The 21,421-nt window shown below is 45.0% G+C and overlaps 1 protein-coding gene and 1 long non-coding RNA gene across 7 annotated transcripts in view; one reads left to right on the top strand and one right to left on the bottom strand.

Moving 5' to 3' along the window:
- LOC137468511 (uncharacterized) overlaps window positions 1-8,021 on the top strand; it is a 55,045-nt gene extending 47,024 nt beyond the window's left edge. The window contains exons 2-3 of the long non-coding RNA XR_010996003.1: window positions 3,540-3,644; window positions 7,917-8,021. This is a non-coding gene — a long non-coding RNA (uncharacterized lncRNA). The remainder of the gene's footprint in view (window positions 1-3,539; window positions 3,645-7,916) is intronic.
- A 4,312-nt stretch (window positions 8,022-12,333) lies between these two features.
- The window catches only part of TRAPPC9 (trafficking protein particle complex subunit 9), a 444,584-nt gene continuing 435,496 nt past the window's right edge, over window positions 12,334-21,421 (bottom strand). For all 6 annotated transcript variants that reach the window (XM_068180203.1, XM_068180211.1, XM_068180227.1 and 3 more), the window contains one exon: window positions 12,334-15,414. In XM_068180203.1, coding sequence (XP_068036304.1) covers window positions 15,235-15,414 — 180 coding nt within the window. In that variant the 3' untranslated portion in view covers window positions 12,334-15,234. The remainder of the gene's footprint in view (window positions 15,415-21,421) is intronic.

Raw genomic sequence — 21,421 nt, 5'->3', positions numbered from 1 at the left:
TTGGTGATCAATCCTGCCTGAAGACATGACTTTCCAGTTCCCATACTACAGAAAACCCCAGCCCCCACTGTATTTTGTTGTGTTATGCTTTTCCCATTATGCAATGTAGTTTTAAGAAGAGCACCCTACAGATTGTGACTGCTTTGCTAATATTCTCATCAAGCCAAAGTGTTCAGTTGCTGCAGCACAGTGGGTGGAGGGGGGGGGATATAATCTTTAAAAATAGATCCTAAAGTCTTTACTTAGACTGCAAAAAAAAGTTCTTAAAAATATTTAAAAGAAATCCAAGCTACCACATACTCCCCCATTCATCTGAAAGTGATTTGTTGGCAAGAATAGAAATTTGGTTTCCAAGGTACAGTGAAAGAGCATAGAGACAGCCTGAGGAACGGGATAAATATGCCATATTTCTCAGTTACACAAGGTGCTGTAGCTAAGGGGAGAGGCAAAGGGGGTACCAGTATGAAGCTGCTTGCCAAAAACGCCCCAGAACATTTGCATGTAATGCCTTGTGTTGGAAAGTGGAGTACAGGTGTGACTCACTGCTGAGGCAGCCGTGCCAGCCGCTCTGCACAGACCCTGCAGGGCTCAGAGATCCTTTACAGCTTGCTCAGACAAATTCCATGTGCCAGCTGCTCCTTGAATGGGGACAGGCTCCCTCCAGCTTTCACAGAAGGACCCAGTGACACTTGCATTGCTTGTGATCCTTCAATGGGTCTGAATCCTGTGGGAGTTTCTGGCAGCACTGGTGCCTTTGCTGCAAAACTCAGTATTTAGAGAGATGCAGCCCTGCATGGCCCTTTCACAGGCTGCCAGCTCTCCTTGCCTGCAGAAACACAGCCAGACCTGCCAGATGTACCAAGGGACAGGGAGGGTTTCCATATGCACCTGAGGCGAGGAGAGTTGGGTGTAGGGGCATGACAACCAGATCCTTGGGGTGGCTGCTCCCTACAGAGCCCCTTGCAAGAAAAGGGGGATTTAACTCCACCTTAATTTGCACACAGCTCCGAGGCTCCTGCTGAGCCTGGGGCAAAGCAGCAGAGGCTGTGGGAGAAGGGTTTGGCTGAGCAGTCACTTCACATGCTGAGTTGCTTTGTGGGAGTCACAGCCTGTGGTGGGATGAGTTTCACTAAGACTGGAGAGTTCTCAGGGCTGTTTTCCATTGAGATGTCTGTTCTCATGCTCAGCCTGCAGACCAGAGGCTCTCAGGTGGATGCCCACTCATTGTTCAGGTGCTGGGCTCCTGTTGCAGCTTGGTTTCTGCCAGTTCTCCACACAGGGCCCCTTTTGCTCCTGTGCACCCAGAGGGTCCTGGAACCCAACTGCAAAGGGTACACTGCCACCTCAGATGGCAAGGTGGACTAAACTGGATTGTGAACGAGTCAAAAATGAGAGATAAGAAAACAACACCAGTGCTGGAGAGGAGAGAGCAATGTGCTTCAGGCTGCCATGGCTGGAGTAGCCTGGGAAGGCTCCAGTACGTGAAGTAAAGACCAGGCTAACTGTGCTGACCTCATTGTGAGGTTCGCTTTGTGACCCAGCTTTCTCCAGACACCAAAAATTGCTTTAGCTATCAATCAGTCAATCAATCAATCAATCAATCAGCCTCATTGATGTTAAACCTCTACCCTTTGTGGAATATTACCTGGAAACTGATACAAAACAATGGATAGTGGCCATTCAATTTCATTCCAACTTCTTCCCTTCAGGAGTAAGAGATCTCAGCTCTGTCTTATGCAGAGAAGTCCCTCAACTCATATTTCCCATTCCACAGCCCATGTGAGCTTCTCCTCAGGCTTAAGGTGATGTGAAGGTCAACCAAGGGCAAGGATATGCCCTGGATTCACTACAGAGAAAACACCCAAAGACACTCATAGATACATATTTTCTTCTCCTGTGAAATACTTTTGCATTCCTGGTTTATCCCATGAAAACTCCCAGCCCTGGACCCTTTTTCCAGGTGGGCCCAGCTGGAAGCATCTACAAACTCCTGTGGTGGGGTGGGAAAAGACAACAAATTTCTGTGTGTCCTTCCAGCCTGTGAGAATGCTGGGGGGAAGAATGAAGAGTTTGAAAGATAGCAAGACCCAGACATATCCTTCTGTGAACTGCCTACAGTGTAGCCAAAGCTTCTTGCAGGTTATTTTGAACTGCATCCTGTAAGTCAATAAAAGAAAAAAATAGACAGAGAGAAGACACCAAGCACACTTCTTGTGCCTCCACCTGAAACCATAGCACAGAAATGTCCCAGCTCAGTGCTGCTCTGCCTCCTGCATGGCAGTGGGCTGAACAGCACTGATCTACCCTTTGGGCAGAGATATTTCTCAGGGTTACTTTTTGGGGCTGAGAGACCCCTTACCCAACACCTGATATCTAGAAAGAGATAATAAATATTTCACATTGGGCTTACAATATATTGTATGCTAGCACCATACATCCAGCTATAGATTAAGTATTTGAAGTGAAGTAAGTAGCAGAGTGACCACTTTTTAAATCACTTTTGGAATCGTTGTCAAATCACTGTCTAAACTATCAAATAATCACCGAAATCACCATTAAATATCTGCCAAATCATTGTCAACTCCTTGTTAAATCACTGTTTCACTAACATTCAATTATTGCTTAATCACCAATTGATTTTCAGTCAATCACCAATTAATTTCCATCTGATCATCATTTGATCATTAATAAAAACTTTAAGTTAGCCCCATAGCTATGCCTTCTCATAATTCTCCTCTGACAGAAGTCTCAAGGAGACATGGTAAAGTAAAGCAATTTTGGCACATTTAGCCCCAGAGTCCCCAGCTGTGCCCAAAGGTCACCTCACTGAAACATCACACTCCCTGTGGAGCATGGAACTCTATTGAAGCTGAGCTGGAAATGCATATGATTCATAATACAGATAGCATCTAATGGTTGGGTTATTTTCCTTTAATAAACCTTTCCTGAACCCAACAATTTTTCCTTTCTGTGTCCCCACCCCTCATCCTGCTTCCGCCAATAAAGGCATTTCCTATTGCAGCCACAGGAATGCTCCATCACATCCATGCCAAAATTTCCTACAGCCTTCCCAACATTTGTCCTCTGAAACGCCTGAATCTGCATGAAGGCTTTCACACAGCTGAACAGTTGTTCTCACAGAACAAGTAGGAGAAGAGTTCAGCAAGATGTTGAAAAGTCAACCACAATCAACCAGCAGGTAGCTGGGTCAGCTCTGCTCCTCCTTCCCTGACAGCATTTGGTGTAAACCTCTGCAGGGAGTGTAAACCTCTGTCTAACCTGGACTCAGCCATCACAAGTTTCAGCTCCAGGCTTTTGTTTTGAATTCCCTAATTTTCATGGTGTGCTTATTGATTTGAGCCAATAAAGCATTGGGTAGATCAAATAGCTTATTAACTTTCAGGAGAGTTACATTGCATCCTGCTTCCATAATTTAGATATTTTTTTGCAGAGCTATACTAGGTTTGGGTATTAAACCACCTTTTTAATTTTTTTTTTTTTTTTTTTTTTTTTTTTTTTTTTTTTTTTTTTGTAATGAGTATGAACATGGGTTATTCCTGGGTGGAGGAACATTATTGTTGCAAGCCTGGACTGTGCCCAGTCTCACCTGGAACATGGGAGAAAGGTGTAGCTCTGGTGATGTGGTGGGTGCTGTCATTTGTGTTTTGCTCACTGGAAAGGTCCCACCCAAGCCCTGTTTGCACTCAGTGAGCATGAGGTGTCTCTGCTGTAGAGATAAGGGGGGGAATGGGTGACATGGGGATGGCACTGCAGGACTGGCAGTGCTCGTGTGGCCCAGGCTGCAGGATCTGGCTGGAGGTATCAACACAAGTAAGATTTCAGGCTGTGCTGTGCAGCTCCTAGGGGAAAGAGCAGCACTGCTTTTCAGAAAGATTCTTTTCCATTTGGTTTTTACTTTTTCTTGCCAGTAAAAGATTCCTGCAAACACTGAGCTTTTAAATTAAAGGGTGTTAATGAAAGTGTACCTGTGGTAACTGTTACCAGGTCCCTTGTACATTCAACAGTCGCATTAAGATGATTTCTTATTATCTCTAAATCCATTCCAGAGGTATGTTCTTGCTGTTACAGCCCTCCTGTGCACCATTGCAGGTGCAGGTTTGCTGCCCAGCATGGCAGATAAAATACAGTCCAACTGTGTTGCTACAGCCCTGGCTTGCTTTTCAATTTCTTTTTTTTTTTTTTTTCTGAGACAGAGGAGCTGGGGCTTACCATGAGTCCTGCTCAACCTTGCCTGTGGATAAAGCATGTTCTTGTATCCACATCCCCTGGGCATTCCTAATGCAAATGGATACTTCACCTAAAAGGAGAGATCTTTTGTTCTAAGAACAGCAATGCAGTTTTCAGCTGAGACTGTGCTGCGTTGTATGAAACAATATTAAACAAGACAGAAATGGAATATTATTTTGGTATAGACAAGGCTGTCGCAGCCTCTCCAGTCCCCTGAATGGATTAGGCAGGGTTTACTAGCAAGGCAGACTGTCCAAAATATATTTGGTGCATTGTCAGTCACAGGCAGCCCATGAAATACACATTTTCATACAGCAGTTGTTTCATTTTGATTGAACCAGGCTTTCGTCCCTGAGCTCTTCTCTCTGATACAGATGGGGAGTTTTGCCACTCTTTTAGTTTTGGTCCAATCCTGAGTTATTGATTGTTCCTAATTCACAATGCCTTGGCTTTTCTTGAGGGGGATATTTATTTACTGAGTGGTCAGGTCAAATACTAGAAGCAGCTTCCTAGAGAACTGGTCAGTTCCCCAAGCTTATCAGTGCTTAAGAATTATTTGGATAATGAACTTAATAACTTGTTTTAATTTTTGGTCAGCACTCAAGTGGTCAGGCAGTTGGACTGGATGACCATTTTAGGTCCCTTCCAACTGAAACAGCCTTCCTTCTCTTCTCTTCTCTTCTCTTCTCTTCTCTTCTCTTCTCTTCTCTTCTCTTCTCTTCTCTTCTCTTCTCTTCTCTTCTCTTCTCTTCTCTTCTCTTCTCTTCTCTTCTCTTCTCTTCTCTTCTCTTCTCTTCCCTTCCCTTCCCTTCCCTTCCCTTCCCTTCCCTTCCCTTCCCTTCCCTTCCCTTCCCTTCCCTTCCCTTCCCTTCCCTTCCCTTCCCTTCCCTTCCCTTCCCTTCCCTTCCCTTCCCTTCCCTTCCCTTCCCTTCCCTTCCCTTCCCTTCCCTTCCCTTCCCTTCCCTTCCCTTCCCTTCCCTTCCCTTCCCTTCCCTTCCCTTCCCTTCCCTTCCCTTCCCTTCCCTTCCCTTCCCTTCCCTTCCCTTCCCTTCCCTTCCCTTCCCTTCCCTTCCCTTCCCTTCCCTTCCCTTCCCTTCCCTTCCCTTCCCTTCCCTTCCCTTCCCTTCCCTTCCCTTCCCTTCCCTTCCCTTCCCCTCTCTCTTCTCCCTATTGCTGTTGCTGGACCCACAAGCACAAGCTGAGGGTGCCTGGTCCACGCTCTCCCTTGCTCGTGTCATCGGGGTTGTTACACATTCTGGCTGCCACTGCCTGCAGCTCCAGAGCCTCCTTTCCTAATGTGAGCTACAGTATCCACAAGACAAAGGCTTGATAACAGTTTTAGGAGTTGCCTTTTTATCTTCAGGTGGAAGTGAGAAAAAGAACTGCTGAAGTGTTTCCTCCTGGGAAAGACTGTGGAATAAAAATAAACTTTGGGTCAAAGTAAGCAAAGCCATTACTACACACGTGTGAGACAGTTGTCTTTCACTCCCGAGCTCTGTGGGCTGGTCTGAGGAACTCTGTCCTTCTAGGCAGCAAGAATCTTCTCCCAGATCCCATCCCTCCCTCCCCTGGACACAAGCAATATTTCGGAAGTTCTGAATATGGCAGAGAGCCACCACTGCTTTGGACTGCCATGGAGCTGGGGGGTGGCTGTGCCCATCTGTAGCGCCAGGGCCTGATGTGCCCTTAAGTGTTTGGAAGAGGAGCTGGGAACCCCATCAGCAGTGCTGGGTGAGATGTGGCATTTAGCAAAGCTAAACTTGCTGCATGGCAGCTTCACATTCAGCATTTCACATGTGGCACTGGGACCGAGTACAAAGATGTTGTCACTAAGCAACAAAACAGGGATATTGCAGGAGATAGTGAGGTGATACTAAACCTCCTCTCCTCCTGCCTCCTCTCCACTGCACCAAGGCCACCAGAACCAGTCTTACCTCTGTGGTGGTGGGGAGCCAGCAGTAGACAAGAGTGTTGTGGATTAATTCAGACCAAATGTGCCAGGTGTGAAGGGAGAGCCCAGACAGGAGTCTTAATGTTCTCTCAGTGCCTGACCTTGGAATCAGGCAGACAGCAGAGCAAGGCAGGAGGTGGACAAGCCCTGAGATGCACTTGAACACAGAAAGGGAAGATTCCATCCACAGCACAGGACTTGAGACTCTCTCTGAGCATTCCAAACCCAGAAACCCAGAGCTTGAATGAACAGGAAAAATGGTACAGTCTACTTGCAGAAAAGAGACACTGACAACAATGAGGGGCTATGAAAAAAATAATTCTGATGTCAGAAAAAAATACCCTGACACTAAAATTCTAAAGAAACTAAGGGAGAAAGAGGTTTGGAACCAAGCAAGAGAGAACTGAGCAAGACTGGTGCTGGGGCTTTTTTGGTATTGAAAGCTGACATCTGCCTGGTCTGTGGTCTGTCCCCAGCATTGCTGTCCTTTGCATTGCCACCAAAACGACCAGCCAATGTCCCCAGCATGACAAGAAGAGGCAAACTGACCTCAGTGATGGTGATGCGTGGCACATTTCCATTAGTGTCCTGCATGTGCAAACAGAGCGTCACCTCCCAGCTGCCAAAACACTGCTGCCTTATCTACAGCACAGCCAGGGGTGCAGGGAACAGAGAGAGGGAAAATATGACCATGCTCATTCAGGAACAGCTCAAAAAGCCTCTCAGCTGAAGGTCTCGTCAGGGCAGGTTTGCACAAAGCTGAGATAAAGCTGCAGCAGGTTTTCCTCTTCCCCCGGACATTTCACATGGGTGCCCCCCAGGAGAGCTGTATTTCCCCATCATGTGGCTCCTTGCTGACAGGCTGCCTGGTGCCCTGCTCACCCACAAGGTCACCCTGCACCTGGCCCATGGTGGGTGTAATGAAAAGGAAAAATACTGGGAATAAGACATATTGCTCATGTTTGTACCACAGAGCCTGAAGATTCCATGTTTAAAAACCTGAACCCCATGGAACTGCATTATGGATGGGGAGGGAAAGGGGTTTGGTTGGTCTCATCTCCAAAGAAATGAGTCTCCTGTGCTCAGAATTGGGGTTCACAGGTGTGTCCCTGGGTCCTTTGAAACTTTTAAACACATTTGCTAACTTCATCCATGTTTGATGGGACAGGACATAGGGATTTATAGAACAAGGGGGGATGGCTTTAAACAGACAGAAAATAGGTTTAGATTGCTCATAAGGAAAAAAATTCTTTACTGTGAGCATGGCGAGGCCCTGGCAGAGGTTGCCCAGCAAAGCTGTGGATGCTCTATCCCTGGAAATGCTGAAGACCAGGCTGGATGGGCCTTTGAGCAACCTGGTCTAGTGAAAGGTGTCTCTGCCCATGGCAGGGGGCTTGGAACAAGATCCTTAAGGTTCCTTCCAGCCCAGATCATTCTGCAGTTCTGATTTATCTCATCTGAATGCACTGGTCAGATAAGTGGATGTCTCCATGTCAATTTATAACCCTGGCCTCTCTTTACAGCCACTGGCAAAAACCAGGCATTTCAGGTTGGAAACTTTTCTGATGCAGGATGGATGTTTCTTTACAGAGCCCCCTTGCCCTGTGGATTTTTTGGGAAGCACAGATCTTGTGGCTTCTGTTCATATCCACTATTTTTTAATAAAGAGGTTTGTGTTAAGGACATCACTGATCCCTCCTGTTGTTTCTCTCAACAGAGCTAGTATGACCCCGAGACCCCAACATGGACAAGCTTTAGAGGATGTGATTTCATATTGAAACCAACAGCAGCAACATTTGGAGAACTACACAAAAGGGAAAATATTGGTAGATTCAGCCAATACTTGTGTTGAAAATAATATTCCAAAGCATTTGCACCTATTTTGTCTTATTTTTGTGTGACATTTAAATGCACATTATCCATGGGCTTTGTTCTGGCACCATATGCAAGTGCCTAATATTGATACTCGATTCAAATACTCCAGAGCTGGGCCAGGTCCCAGTGCCATCCTGAAGAGACTTGTGAAGACACAGCCCTGGCCAGGACTTCAGCCAAGAGTGGAAAGACAGGAGCATCTTCTTTCTCTTCCACTTGTGAAAAGAGTCTTGTGAGACTCAGCTCTGCACAGGAGTGAGAGATGGCATAGGATGTCATCAATGGGATGGGATGGGATGGGACGGGATGGGACGGGACGGGATGGGATGGGATGGGCAGGCTTTATGACTTACTCCAGGGTTATGGAGGATGCCATGCTAGGGAAGGAAAATTCTTACCTGGCCTGCCTTGTACTGAGGGTCTGCAATGCATCTTCTCTGGTGACATCTTCATCTGGTGACATCTGCCGTGTAAACAAATGGCCAGAGTTGGATGTAGGGTTCATTTTAATAAATTATCATGTTCAAGTCTGATTTCATGGCTCTTCTGTTCTTCTCTTTACTTAATTTACATTCACATTACCTTTGCACTTGTGCTTTCTCCAGGGATCTGCAGACACCCTGGCTGGCAAGGTGACATCCTGCTGGGGTGACATCCTTCTGCATCCCTGGAGTCCATACCCCAAAACACACTAAACACATTTGCAGCAGACACAACCACATCCAAATACTGTATGTGTTCCATAAAACATTTTAATTCTCAGGAGCCTGTGCCCTGTCTCAAGCCAGAGGTGAGGAAAAACAATCATTATTAAACTGGTGAATTGAGAGTCCGAGGTGGGGGAGTGGTGGGTGGGGGAATCGGTGGTGTTGTTTTGTTGGTTCGGTTTGGGGTTTTTTTTAGGAACAAAAAAAATCTGAAAGGGGAAAAAGTTCCCTGTTTCACAGTTCCTAAGGTCACACTTCATATTAAGGTTCCATTTAGAAAGAGTACATAATTCCTTGATACATGTTGAGGTGATTAATGAATCCTTTACAGTGTATTGCTATTGAACTGCTGGTCTCCAGAGCTGTGATTTAACCATCTGTAATACCTGCAGCTGCCATGGACACGGCCATCGATAATGCTGGAACACAAAGTATTTGTGTGCATAACGTGCTTACCACATCTAACATTTATGAATGCTTTATAAACAATTTATAGATGAAATCTTAATATACAGCATAACCTATTTTTAATGTTGTGGCAGTTACATAACCTGTTTCACCTTGATTCATCTCAGTTAACTGCAGGCACCAGGAGGTGTCTCTCTCTGTAGCCCTCTGTACCATTTCCCTCTGCATTTTTTCCCCTCCCTTCCTCCCACTGCTCATTTACCCCTGTTCTGCCCCAAAAGTTCTGGTCTGGGATGCTGCAACCTCACAGGCTCCTGTGTGATGATGCAGCTTCACATCAGCAACTCACTCACGTGCGCATACACTAAAGAAAAACACTCTCCTGCCTTTTCTTTGCCCTTTTCAACCCAAACCCATTGCATGGGTTCAGCCTTGTGTGGCCACACAAAGAGGTGAATCAGGCAAAGGAATGGGGAGGGAATGGCATCTCTGCTCTGGATGTGAACTGTTGGGAAAGGTGCTGGAAAGAAGATGCCTTAATCAGACCATGGCATCACTTCAGCCACTGACCTGGCCCAGTTTGTAAGGACATGGGCAGACCATGGAAAGCAGAAGGGCCCAGTTTCTGACACAGATTAGTGATGACATCCTCATAGTCATTAACAAGATGCTCATTGTTAAACTGTTTCAAAAGTTGGCCTGATTTCTCTCTGGCAGTGTCTCAATTGCTTTGTTCAAGCTGAATCCGGGCTGAAGAAGGGCTGAAATTGCTCTTCTGCAGCCACAGCACCAGAGAATGCTGGGCTGTAACAAGTTCTCCACAGAGCATCCATTCCAGAAATGGTGCTGAGCTGCCTCATTGTTAACACATGCCTTCCCTTACGTCAAGTGATTCCTGAGCAGCTCCTGAGGAGTTTTCCTGTGGCTGTGAAGATGGAGAGGCTGGGAGGATGTGCAGGTACCAGCCCTTGGAGGAGAAACACTTGGAAGAGCAGCTGCAAGCAGGAGGTGGCTGAGCACTGCTTTGCCTGGGGCACAGTGCTGGGGACAATGTGGCTTCCCAGGCAAGTTGTGCATCTGATTTACACCTCCAGAGTGCATTTCTGTGGTTTGTATAGCCACACACTGAGCACATATTGGCCTGGAAGGACCTTCTGCACTCTCAGACTTGTACAAATGCAGTGCCAGATTTTGGTGAGCTGCCTTCTCCCTGTGCCAGGGTTCCAGGGAGCCAGTGGTGATGGCCCATGCAACACAATGGCATGTGGACCTCCATGTCAGATTTGCAGGTTCACATGAAGATTGCACATCTGGGCACAGGGTTAGCAAATTTCCCAGGGACTGTGTGACTGAATTAGCTGTCAAAAGAGGGCCTATTAATGTGTTATTAATGTGTTTTTATTGATGTGTTTAACATTAGGCACATGCTTGGATATCTGCTGAATCAGGAACACAGGGACAGGAAGTGAGCAATGTGTGTTAAATGGCATGTCACCTACACACAAAGTCCCACTGGTGTTATGGAACTGATGCATGGTGAATGCAGTGGCCTAAAGTATCCTTCCAACAAGAAACATCAGATTGTAACAAAACAGACAAGATCCTGTTCAACTGAAACAGCTCAAGATGCTTTAAGGAGAGCATCAAACTCCAGTTTAGTAGCTGAAATTGGGTTTGAAGCATTTTTTCCCCAACATGAACAAAGTGTTAGAAGGGCTCTAAGAGTGATGCAGAGGAAGGAAAAAAAAGAAAGGGACAAGTTGATCCTTTCTGTTGAGACCAAACAAAGAAAAACAGAAAAGTGCAGTGAGTGGAAGAGTCAGTGGGAAGGATGAGCTGAGAAAGAGCAAGATGAGAAGCTGAGAGCTAAAGAGATGCTAAACAACCCAAGAACCCTGACCTAACCCCAGAAGGAAACAGCTATCATGGAACACTTGACACAAAAATTTTGTTCAGATCTTTTGTGTCTTCTGTATTAAGAAAAGAACACAAGTGTTTGAAAAGCTCTGTAATGCAGCTACCTGCAGGAAAGCCTTCAAATCCTCCTTGTATCCACACAGCTGAGCTGCAAGCTCAGAGCTGCAGAAGGTTTGGTTCCATCCCAGGAGCTGGCAGCCAGCACTGCTCTGGGGTGTGCAGTGAAGCAGGATGGATGCACAGCCCCACTCCAGGGACAAACAAAGTGCCCACACCCAGGAAGGGAGGCAGAGGACTCAAGGAAGGGAGGGTGCAGCTGGCTCTCACTAAGGAAACCTTAAGAGCTTCTAGACTGGGCATCCAAATGTAGGAGCCCCGGGACTGACAGAAGGAGCTCAGACAAGGCTGGGCATCAAATGGTTTTTAAGTGCTTGCAGTCAGTCTTCCAAGATGGTCCTTCCAGCCTTTGAGCTGTTTCTTAAAGGATGGAAAGGGTGATAGAATCATAGAATGCTTTGGGTTTGCAAGGAGCATTTACAGGTCTAGTTCCAATCCTCCAGCAATGAGCAGGGATATCCTCAGCTGCATCAGGTTGTTCAGAGCCCTGTCCAATCCAGCCTTGAATGTTTCCAGGGGTGGGGCAGCCACCTGGACAACCTGTGCAGGGCCTCACCACCCCCAACATCAGTACTGGGACACTAAGGCATTTCACAGTCACAGATTAAGCCAAATCGGAAGGGATCCACAAGAATCAGCAAATCCGACTCCCACCCCTTCACAGGACCATCTCCAAGAGTCCCACCATGTGCCTGACAGCACTGTACAAACACTTCTTGAGCTCTGTCAGGCTCTGGGCTGTGACCCCTTCCCTGGGGAGCCTGTTCCAGCACCCAGCCACCCTCTGAGTGAAGAATCTTCACCTAATATCCAAGCTAAACCTCCCTGGACACAACTTCTGGCCATTTGTTGCCTTTCATGTGAGTGCCTCTCCCTCTCCTCAGTGGACAGTGAATAGGCACTGACACAGGAGCCACACTATGGAGCAGACAGGGCTCACCACCTCTGAGTCCATCTAGGAAGAGAAAGTTTGAGTGAAGCTGAGATTTCAGTTCCAGGGTCCACCACATTCTTTCGGAGACACAATACAGAATCAAGAGATATGCATCATTATCAGCAAAAACACACAACACAACCAAGAGCTACAGAGTAAAGAGACTGGCAGAGGTATAAATAACAAGCCACAAGTATTTATTCAGTTAAAGTTACATAACTTATGCTTCTCCAGTGCATTCATATATGGGACCAACATCTGCTCTCAGCAATGGCCATTTAAATTAGGAATAATTTATTGCAACCACTGGTTCATATGAGATTTACAATGAACAGTTCAGCTCATCATGTTCAAAATAATTGCTGGGTGTTTCAGAGAAAGAAAAAGAAATTTTCAGTACCAAGAAAGGAAAGCAGATAAGAAAAGTATCATCCTTCTTTCAAGCAGTACAAGGACCAATCCTGACGGCAACCCCAGTGATTTTAAGCACCTTTCCCTCAACCTTTCTCCAAACTACACTAACCCTTAAATATCTTCCTTCTGGACAAGTTAAAAGTGATCCCCAGAAAGAAGAACTTCTTGTTTTTCATCTCCCTCACCAGGACAAGTAGAAGTCTGAGAAAATTGGGGAAGATATCATTAATGCCAAAAGCAACTAAGTGTCCAAGTTGACAAGGGACAGAGTAGTCTGCTATATAATGAACAGATAGACCTTTAAGGGTCAGCTCACACATAAGAACTTACATTTATGCACACATGTGGCAGATTTATAATGGCATATTGGATACCTAAAAAATATGCAGCCAGCTTTTGTTATAATAAAACCTGTTCCCATTCCAACAGCTTCAGTGGGCTGTAGATAAGGATCCTTTATAAGTAAAAGGCACAGGAATGTTGCATCCCAGGACAGGCTCCACAGAACAAGACCCTCTCTTCTCAGAAAACACTGTCAAAAATTGGAGAACAGTCCCTTAGCTGGATAAATCGAAGCATTCTGACTGCAACAGCATCTACTTTACTATATTTTTATTTCAATGTGGTCCTTATAAAGTCTTAGTTGTATTCCTAGAATCTGTAGATTATCTTCTGGGAGAACTGAATAAAACCCAATTTGGATTTTACTGCAACAGTGTTGCGCAACATGGTACAGACACTCATGTCAAAACCAAGGTTTTACAGAGAAGATGTACTGGTTTCAGTTCCTGCTCTCTTTGGATCTTATTTTTCTGTGTGTTGCCTACCCAGTGACAGAAAATTCAGCCTCACGGCCCAGTCTGGTCAGCCAAGCTCCACCAACACAGAAAAACAGGCCCAACTCAGGTGTGGGACCCTCCTTCCAGGGGTGTCTCAGGCCCAGAGCCAGTGCCAGTCTAAGGAACAGTTTTGTTACTGGACCTCACTGACAGAGCAGTGAATCATTGCAAATAAATCTTCAGCAGGGCTCAGATTTTCATCCGGTCAAGACCGAAAACTTCCACTTTCAAGGCTGAGTCCAGAGCCACAGCTCAAGCACAGACACAGAGAATAACACTGCCACAACACAGGTTTTTAGAGATAATACCCTGCATACACTGGAAATGCAGCTACCATGCTACAGCCATAGTTCCCTCTGGTTGGGAATATATTTAGGATGAACAGTCACTTGCAAACATGCAATGAATGGTGTTTGGAGCACTGGCTTTCCTGTGGAAAACACCAGTCACATCTAAAAGTACCCCTGGGCATGATGCAGAGAGCCAGAACTGAGCAGGAAGGGTTAGGCCAGGCATTCAGTGGGGGCCCATGTTTGCATGAATTCTAAAGAAACAAACAATCTGCAAAGAGGTTGTGCAAGTAGATTTAAATCATGTAGAGCTCACCTGCCACATCTTGGTGTATCCACCCCCAAAGCATACTACCACCAAATTTTACTATGTGTTTAAGAAAAGACTGAGATAGGTTTTAAACATATGGTCCACGAAATAATGTATTAATCATACAGCTAAGACATCTCCCTGCTTTACATGGGGTAAAAACATGTCTCACTATACCAAATTGGTTAGATTATCAGTACATTCAACAACTACTTTCACATTCAGGAATTCCATGGCCTTAACTGCCTAATAATTAAACTTAAAAAAAACCCCAAACTTTAGGAAAACAAAACAAAACAAAACAAAAAAAAAAAAAAAAAAAAAAGGAAAAAAATTCAGACATTTTAAAAAGCAGTATATTTGTTTGAAAAATCTGATAAGAAGAGTTTGCAAAAACTCACAAAAAGTTATATTAATCTCATTAATTCTGGTGGATCTTTAAGAGTCTGCAAATATTTCAAGTGACTATGACTGTGTAAAACAGAACTGTGAAAGCCTAAATTCACAGCCAAGCCTTAGGCAGCCCAAAAGTTGGCTTATTTATTCTCTCAAGGACAAAACTCTTCTGCTCTTCCTCACCCTCTCTCCTTTCTAGTTCATAGATCTGCCAAACTAAAGGCAGTGACTTTACCAGGAGCAAGTGGCACTGGGCTCAGGGGAGGGAGACAATAACTGGAGGCTATTCTTACTTTCAGTAACACACTAAAAAGCACCACTACTGCTATTTGATACCAAAGACACCAAATTCTCAGCAAACAAATAAACAAGAGCAAGCCAGTGAACAAATCTAGCAGAGATCTATATCCCAAGGGAACATGCCATGGGTCCAGCATAAATCAGGAGGAATTTCATACAGATACACAAATCTTATTGAAAAATGATCAAACAGGATTATTCAAACAGGATTTAAGACCTTCAAACACATTGCAAAATTCAGCCCTTCAGACTCTTTCAAACCACCGATATCAATGGAGTATATTGAAGTATAATGCATATAGTTTCAAAGGTTTTCTGGAAATAGAGGAAAACTTCAGCATAGTTATAATGTCTCTCTCTCTCTCCCTCTGAAATTAGCTAAAGCAGCTGTCCAAATCAGAAAATGTTGAGCTGTTCCTCCAAAGTAGAGACTGTGTCCTGGGGTTGGACAGAAACAAGCTGGGGTCAAGCAGAGGATGTGCCAAGCATTGCTGTGTGCTCTGGGTAATCAAGTAGCACACACTGCATTTACAGCCTAGCTGGGGCCACGGGCTCTGTGGCACGGATGTGGACACTGGGAAGGCAGAGCCAGGACAGAGGCAGCTCCCTGCTGCAGTTGTCTTCATGGAATTTGATATTCAGGTAGAAATCGCCCGTGTAGAGGAAGAGAAGTGCTCCAAAGTACACAGAGTCTTTGGTTGGCTTTACCTGGCAAAGAGAGTACAAAAATCAGTAGAAATAAACCATCAGCAAAGCAAATTAATTGCAGTTTGCAATTCATTAACTCCTTCAAAGGATCTCCGAGTACTCCAGATTCACATCTTAATAATGCTTTCATACAAAAAGGAGTAAAAACGTTACTTTAAAAAATTAATCCTGTTATTCACTCATGCAGTAGACCTGTGCCAGAGCCCAAAACAGAATATGAACCTTTAGGAGTCACTGATTCCAAAACACAATTTGTTTAAGGTAGAGATCACCCTAAATCTCTCCTTGAACTGTATTTACCAACATCTCTATTAAAGTTTTAAATCACATCTCCGAATTAATGTTAAATACATGTTTTAAACACCATTTAACAGATTAGTAATAAGTTCATTCTCACTTATTACTGAGACACAATCTGACTGCAAATTCTAATCAGGAACTTAGGTGACTATCACTGAAATAATGAAGCTTAGCAAGAAACTTCCCAGAAACAGTAGCAATCCTGATTTTAGTTGTCCAAATTAAATATACAGAGTTCACACTGCTTCTACATTTATGTATCTTCCTTCATCACAAATCCATCCACAATCCATATCTTCACAACAAATAATATATCTCAGTCCATCATTTCAGCAAGACACTTCAGTAATTTCTAACTTTAACACTCCCACCACTGTTCAGCATGTGATAATGTTTGAATTAGTATCTGCTTCCACAAGATGTTAAATCCAGTTTCAGGATGCCTAGAACTGAGTTAAAGTTACACGAAATGCAAAACACCAAATCAACACAAAGCCATTCCACTGGATGGAATTTTTCCAAAAATTGTGAAAAGGCAGCTTCATCTGAGCAGAAAAATCCCAATAAAGGCTGAGGCTCTGAGACAGGTGATCAGGGCTGTTGCCCACTACAAAAAATTTCATTATATGGTAAACTGGGACATGAACAATGGGGTGTGAACTGGGATATGCTTATGGACACCCTTTGCTGAAGAACAACTTGCCACTGATTGGGAAGACCAGAACAGGGACGATGGGAAAGTCATGGTGGGGAAGAGGGGGAAGGCAAATGATCAACAGAAGATTTCAGGGGTGCAGGGAACTCAAGAATATTTCAGAGAGCTGAAAACTTCCAGTCACCACCTTCCACGAGGCAGATTCTCTGTAGCTTTCAGAAGTGAAGGGAACGAGCTGTTTCCATTTCTCCTGTTCTAGCTGTTTTTTGGACTTTCATTACTGGGTTCTTTAGCCAGGAGACATGCGTCCTGTATAGCCCCCTGGGCTATCAGTCTGCTTTGTTGGACTTCCCTAAACTGGAAGAAGTCCAGAGAGGGGCCACAAAGTTGCTAAAGGTACTGGAGCAGCTTTTCTATGAAGACAGGCTGAGAAAGTTGGGGTAGGTCAGCCTGGAGAAGAGAAGGTTGAGTAGAGGCCTCACAGCACCTTCCAGTATTTGAAGGAGCTACAGGGAAGCTGGAAAAGATTCTCCATCAGGATCTGTAGCGACAGGACAAAGAATAAGGGGATCAAATTTAAAGAGGGGAAATTTAGGATACATATATGGAAGAAAATCTTTACTGTGAGGGTGGCAAGGCCCTGGCACAGGCTGCCCAGGGAATCTATGAATGCCCCATCCCTGGAAGTGTTCCAGGCCAGGCTGGGTAGGGCTTGGAGAAACCTGGGAGAGGGGAAGATGTCCCTGCCCATGGCAGGGAGGCTGGAATGAGATGAGCTTTAGGTTCCCTTCCAACCCAAACCATTCTGTGCTTCTATGACTCTAAATTGCAGCTCCTTCAAGGGCCTGTCTGTTCACAGACAGCAGCCACATCCTCAGAGCTGGAGAGCCCAGGCTCCCTTTGGTTTTGGTGCTGAGCACTTCTGCTGACCTACAGCAAACTTGTATCAGCATCGTGTCACCCACGTGAAGGATCAGAGCAGCCACAGCTGTTCCCCTGACCCCGTCCTTGGCATCTGCCCTCCTTGCTGGGTACAAGCTCCTGCCCTCTGGCACTGCGTCTGGACACGCAGAACAACATCCAGCCATGTCCCCCCTTGCTCCCTTCCCCTTCTCCCAGGTCTGCCTGCCTGATTTCTGCCTCACTGGAACTGATATGGACTTTCATCCAGAGGAGGGCAGAGGCAGGCACTCATGCCAGCAGTGGGTGCAGGCAAACAGCAAATGAAGCCTCCTCTGCACCCTTAGCTGTTTCAGCCTCCTGGTCCATTTTTCCTAATCTCACTGCACCATGAAGGAATGTCTGTAAGAGCACAGCTCAGAGCCCTTGGCAAGCAGGAAGGTGGCTTCAGGCTCATCAGCATCAGCACCAAACACCACATTCATGGTTTGGGCTCTACCCACATCTGTTGTGCCACCACCACTCTATCAACACTTGTGGTTTGGAGAAGAAACAGGGAAGCAAAATGAGCTTGAAACCTTCGTCTTGCTCAAGTGCAAGTGGCTCTGCAGAAGTTACAAGATAGACTCCTTCAAAATAGGAACCAACTTTGGAATATAAGGCTGTGTCTCCAGTGGGGCTGCCTACAAAGATTCCCAAAAGATCAGACATTCAGCTGCAGCAGTCAGGTCAGTAGAAGGTCACATCCAGCCCAGCTGCTACACCAGGCACAGGACTAATTTTGAGGTTAAACCTACATTTAGGAGTCCAAGGTATCCAAACTCCTACTACAAAAGGAGGATACCTCATCAATGAGACAGTGGAGCAGGCACAGAATGGTCTCCCTAGGCAGCCAGAATAGAGCTGCCTAAACACAGGTAATGTGATGGCCTAAGGCACCGAGACACTTCCACAGGAATGGGAAGATGCCCAGGATGTCTTACAGGATTTCTGGCAGCATCTGGTGGCTGGTAGCATACCCACAGAACCTGTGTGATGGCAAACATCTACTTTTAGGACACTAAATCTCAGCCCTGTGTTAATGAGCCAGGTTCTACCTGCTGCTGACCACACCTCCATGGACTCAGGGGAGCTTAGTGGGCCAGCACCCCTGGTAACAGCTCCTCATTCAGGTGTCTCAGTCTGGAACTGAATCCACCCAAATGCCTGTAAAGTGGATGTCCACATCTAAGCCCGCTGTTCAACACAAGGGCTCACCTGATCAAATGCAGAATGAGGCAAAATGTTCCCTAAACTGCATAAGCTCTGATGACTTGCTCAGCCACTCAGAGTGGCCTGTTCAGGTGGTCACCTCCAGAGCTGGCAGGACACACCACCCCACAGCCTGCAGTGCCTGACCCAGCTCAGCTATGAGGAGCACGACTCGTGCCTGACCCAGACCAAATTCATGTTGTCCTCCAGTCCAGCAGCACACAGCTCTGGTGGTGCCACTGCCCAGATCTGTGTGTGTTGAGCCATTCATCAGGATGCTGACATTCCTGAGTCAGGACAGAGTTAAAACAGGTTTTATTAAAATTCCACCATTCATGGAAACAAAGAGAAGCAGCTCGTACCTCAGAAAATAATGAAAGAAAATCAAGGAAAAAAGTCCACATTACTCCTTTGTTCCACCAAGATAGAAGAAAAATTAAGTTTCTGGCTGCATCCTAATCCTTCCCTGATTTAGACTACCATGTGGGACTGCGATTGCTTAGAACTAATTACTACTTATTTATACTGCTGTAGTACTTAGGGAGCTCAGTTGGAGATTAGGGCTGGTGCCAGCTACTGCTCGCTGCCCCAAAGAGTTTACAGTGTGAATAAAACAGTGCCAAGAAAAATAATTTGTTCCAGATGGGCCACAGAGGACCTGCCAGAAGTGAGCAAATGTTCACCATGGCTTCTGAGCTGATTCAAAATGACCATCTACTAATGAATTTCTCCTCATCTCCCACTACCAATCACTTGAGCTTGTGCATGATAACACACACAGGAAAAAATCCTGCTTGAGGATAAGTAATGGCACAAGCAGGGAAAACAAGAGAGGATGGATTGCTGGGAGTTACAGGATTCTCCACAGAAGGCAATATTTTAGGTTTTAACTTGGCAAAAAAAGCAACTCTGTCTGATCAACTAATTATTCAACAAAAAACAGAGGTAAGAACTAAGAAAATTTAATAATAGGGCTAAAGATAAACTTTATGTTGTGAAGCAAGATAAAAAAATAAATAAATCCACTGCATTTTAATGGTAAGTTCCACCATGTTAACTCATATTTCAAAATCACGCACTGAATAAAAAATGTCAAATATTTAAGTCATAATGGAGAAAGTCACTTTTTCTGTCAAATGCAGAGAAAAGTAAGGTTAGCCAAATTAGAAGTTGTGCTTAAAAATGCAGACTTTACTTAATTTAAAATGCATGGAAATAACTCAATATCCTTCAAAATTTTCCAGAAAAGACTTTACTTTTTGAAGGAGCATATCCAGCACACACTTTGTGACACAAACCCAGGCTGCTCCATCGAACTGAGGTAAAAGCAGAAAGAGGTGAATAAGCATCATTACATTGCTTCCAAGATAAATCTTCTAATTTGGACTTCAAGCCACAAGAAAGGGAAATACAAAATTGTGTGACTTTTACCCTTTCAACAATTTATATTCATGCTGCAAAGTAGCATGTGCATCCTGAAAATTCCTGTATATGTCCCCTGTCTTCCAGGTAGCAGCAGAAACTGCTTTGAGACTTTTTAGTCTGGAATCAAAAATAACAGCGAATTTTTGAACATAAGACTTAATATGAAACTAACATTTATGAAGGCAGAGGGATCTGTTGGGGGTTTTTTGGTCCCAATAATGAAGTTTCTGCATGACAACAGAGTGAATTCTCAGGTTATGAGGAATATCTGCCCTTGCTGTAATACCTGATGCTCCCACTCGTTCTTGACCACGCACCAGTGAAACACCAAACCAGACTTGATTCTCCATCCTTCCTCCCACCCAGCTCATCCCTGCAATAAATCATGTCAGCATCCCTGTGCCAATGTCAGTGTGAAGTCAGCCCAATTAACTTAAACTGCTGACCAATGTAGTTTTTGCTAAAATGGACAACTTTGCACAAAAACAAGTGCTCACAGTGTCTGTCCTGAGGGGCCTGCAGGGGGAGAGGGGAGCATCTTTCACAAGCAGCTGGGAAAGGGCAGCACCTCAAGCCACTTCCACTAAAGAAGAAAAAATAGTCAAATGCCCATGACCTCAGGTTAAAAAAAAGATGGGGACATTTTTAACAGCTTCCATACAACAGCATTCAGTTGAAAACCAGTAGGGAATTGGGTCCAGTATCTCAATTTTTGTTTATAAAAAAGAGAAACTCTGGTTGTCTTTCATCTCACGCAGCCATGAGCTTCTTTGGTTTTTTAACCAGCTCCTGTCTGACTTTTGGCCAAACTCAGAGCATAAGCACAATTCTGAGCATGGTGGTTCTTCCCCAAACCATCAAATGCACAAAACAGGGCTTCCCCTCGTCCCCCCACAAACAGGTGGAACTTTCTGAAATCTATTTTCTATTCCTAAATTAGTTATTATAAGGGAAGAAAGGGCCTCTGGCAGACATAAAGGATTTTCCTACAACCAGGGCTCGACGCCCCAAAGAACGTGACCAAGCATTTTCCCTAGGAGCCTGTGTAGTCAACACTACACACAGTGAAATGTAACACTTCTTGCCTAAGAGTCAACATTTTGTTCATTTCACCTTTTTGTATGGAAAGGAGGACAAGCAGCAGAAAACAATTCTATTTTTGACTTCTTGGGGATTGTGTTTACAGGAGAAATGTCAAAATACTGAGCAACGGGGCAAAGGCAGGGACCGTAACGTATGAGAAGGCTGCCTGGGCAGTAACCAGAGATGTGACCTCCTGACTTTTTGCCCCATAGGAGACTCAATCAGAAGGTAAGGATACATCACACTGACATCTCCCTTTTCCCTCATTAGCCTGGAGGGTCAGGCCCTTTGGCAGCTGGGCATCCAAACACCACCACTCTGATTAAAAACTCCACATTGTCAGAACCAGAGTCAAAGAAAGCCATCCCTGGATGATTTCTGTTGGCATATTTA

Source organism: Anomalospiza imberbis, chromosome 1 (genome assembly GCF_031753505.1).
Source record: "Anomalospiza imberbis isolate Cuckoo-Finch-1a 21T00152 chromosome 1, ASM3175350v1, whole genome shotgun sequence".
In the NCBI taxonomy this organism is placed as follows: domain Eukaryota; kingdom Metazoa; phylum Chordata; class Aves; order Passeriformes; family Viduidae; genus Anomalospiza; species Anomalospiza imberbis.
The sequence above is the reverse complement of the archived record's forward strand: the minus strand, read 5'-3'. Positions and strand labels throughout refer to the sequence as shown.